This window comes from Aptenodytes forsteri, unplaced genomic scaffold (genome assembly GCF_000699145.1).
Source record: "Aptenodytes forsteri isolate BGI_AS27 unplaced genomic scaffold, ASM69914v1 Scaffold258, whole genome shotgun sequence".
NCBI classification, from domain to species: Eukaryota; Metazoa; Chordata; class Aves; order Sphenisciformes; family Spheniscidae; genus Aptenodytes; species Aptenodytes forsteri.
Window position 1 is genome coordinate 1735881 of NW_008795250.1, and position 2069 is coordinate 1737949.

A 2069-nucleotide genomic window follows, 5' to 3' on the forward strand; every position below is an offset into this window, starting at 1 on the left:
CCCCGCAGCGAGCACGGCGCTGCCTTTATCCACAGCAAAGCGGCTCGAAACCCCGGAGTTTCTCCAGCGTACAATCTCCCGCCTGTACAGAGGGCACATTCCTGTGTGTATTCGTACGCATTCCATAGGTACGAACACATATTCCATATGTACCCGGCGTACGGCTGGTCGGGGTGGGAGGTGGTGGGGTCAGTGGTGGTGGTCCGGCCGGCGGTCCGTGGTCCCCGAGCCCCTCGGGCCGTCGGGTACCTGTACCTGCAACTTCTTGGTCAGCAGCTCCTCGCGGGGAGGTGGCAGGGGCCGCTTCAGCCCCTTGGTGGAGGAGCTGGACGCGTCTTCTCCCGCCTCGCCGAGCTGCGTCCCCGGCCCGTGCTGGGGCTCCGGGGGCTGGTAGCCCGTCTGGTTGGGATCCAGGGGGTCTCGGGAGAGGAGGATGCAGATGGAGGGGACGTTCTTGTGAACGGTCAGGTTCTGCGCCTGGCCGCCAGGCAGCGGGTCCTGGTTCTCCCAGACCTCCAGCAAGGTCTTGTAGCGCACCTTGGTGACCTGATGAAGACCACCCAGCTTCCGCTTCATGATCTCCACGCAGGTGATGGTCTTGGTGACCGCCCTGCCGCAACCGCTGAAGACGATCTGCCGGCTGCCCTTCAGCTCCATCTGGGCCATGGCGAAGTTCATCAGGTTCCTGATCTTGCTGCCCTCCTTCACTTTCATCTCCACCACGTCTGGGGGCAGGTCGGGGAAGGGCAAGGGGCTCTCCTCCTCCGAGGTCCTCACCTTTCGGAAGTTCTCCATCCTGGACTGGGTGCCGGGCTTGGCTCCCCCTCCTTCGGCAGCCATTCTTCGCCTCTTCCCGACGGATCCACTCGGACTCCTAGCCCCCCGGGACCATGGCAAGGCTGGCTGTGCTGCCCTCCAGCCCAGCCCGCAGGAGGGCTGAGTTTAACCCTGTGTCCCCGGGACCACCAGCCCCTTCCCCTCTCCTCGCCCGGGGCTGGCTGCGGAGGAGCCAGCAGCGAGCTTGGCGGCTGTGCCAGAGGCTGTGCCCCGGGGGGGGCCAGGCTGCAGGATCCCCTGGGTGCCCCCGGTTGCTCCCGGTGGGGACAACGGCCGGCTCCGGCTCCCGGTGATGCTTGGGCTCCTCCGCTCCCACTGCAGCACTCGCTTCTGCTGCTCTTTGCTTCATTCTGGACTTCAGCAGCCCCCAGAGCTGTTCTGTGTAATTAGCAGATCCTCCCCCTCTCCCTCCCCTTCCTCCCCTCCTCCTCCTCCTCCTCCTCCCCTCGCTCAGCCTCCCATCCCAGCACCCAGCTCCTGCCTTCATCCCTGCCCAGCACCGAGAGCCAGGGAAGGCGAAGGGGAGGGCAGGGAGCCCAGGTCCCCGCCGGGAGCGTGCAGGCAGGGAAGCAGCAGACAGGGAAGGGAAGGGAAGGGAAAAGGCGGGGAAGGTGGAAGGCAGAGGGAGAAGCTCGCTCTTGCCTTCATGATGCTCCCGGAGTCCTGCCCCCTTAAAGAGAACCTGGTCCCTTCTCTCGGCGCTTGTTCCGCTCAAGGACGCCAACTGCTAACTGCGAATGTCAGTGGAGTAGAGTGTGGGCAGCCGGCCTGCCTGCCGGCCTGCCTGCCCTCCACCCTCTCCCCGGCAGCATCCCCGGAGGGATGAGGAGTCCCGGCCGCGCAGCGCCCGGGGGGTGGCACGGAGATGCAGGAGGTACTTTGGGAAAGCTGGCAGCCTGAGCTCAATCCCTTATTAGCCATCGGAGAAGCTACCGGGACCTGCAGCCAGGAGAAAGCCTGGCAGATGGCATCGCAGCCGTGCCCGGCTGCCCGCTGACCGGCTGTGGGGCCAGGGCACGCACCGAGCGTGCCGGGGCTCTGCTCTCCCCGATACCCCGCAGCCTCAGCCCTGGCTCTTCCCCGCAGGCAAACCTCTCCGTCCCAAAAGCCCCGAGGGTCCCAAAAGCCCCGAGGAGCAGATGTCACGGCAGAGCCCGTTTTCACGGGCGCTCTCTCTCCCTCCTCCTCCTTCCCCACGCCGTGGGGGTCGTGTTTGCTGGCAACACAACACA

The 2069-nt window shown here is 65.8% G+C and overlaps 2 protein-coding genes across 2 annotated transcripts in view; both read right to left on the reverse strand.

Moving 5' to 3' along the window:
• Positions 1–2069, reverse strand: part of LOC103898617 (cytochrome c oxidase subunit 5A, mitochondrial) — a 23699-nt gene that overhangs the window by 11419 nt on the left and 10211 nt on the right. The gene's annotated exons all lie outside the window — the stretch shown is intronic.
• On the reverse strand, positions 190–840 carry RPP25 (ribonuclease P/MRP subunit p25). Its single transcript, XM_009278860.1, has one exon. The coding sequence runs from the start codon at positions 838–840 to the stop codon at positions 190–192; it is 651 nt and encodes a 216-aa protein (XP_009277135.1).

Bases quoted from the DNA above. Each gene is read 5' to 3' on its own strand.
- RPP25 (XM_009278860.1), bottom strand. From the start codon at position 840: ATGGCTGCCGAAGGAGGGGGAGCCAAGCCCGGCACCCAGTCCAGGATG.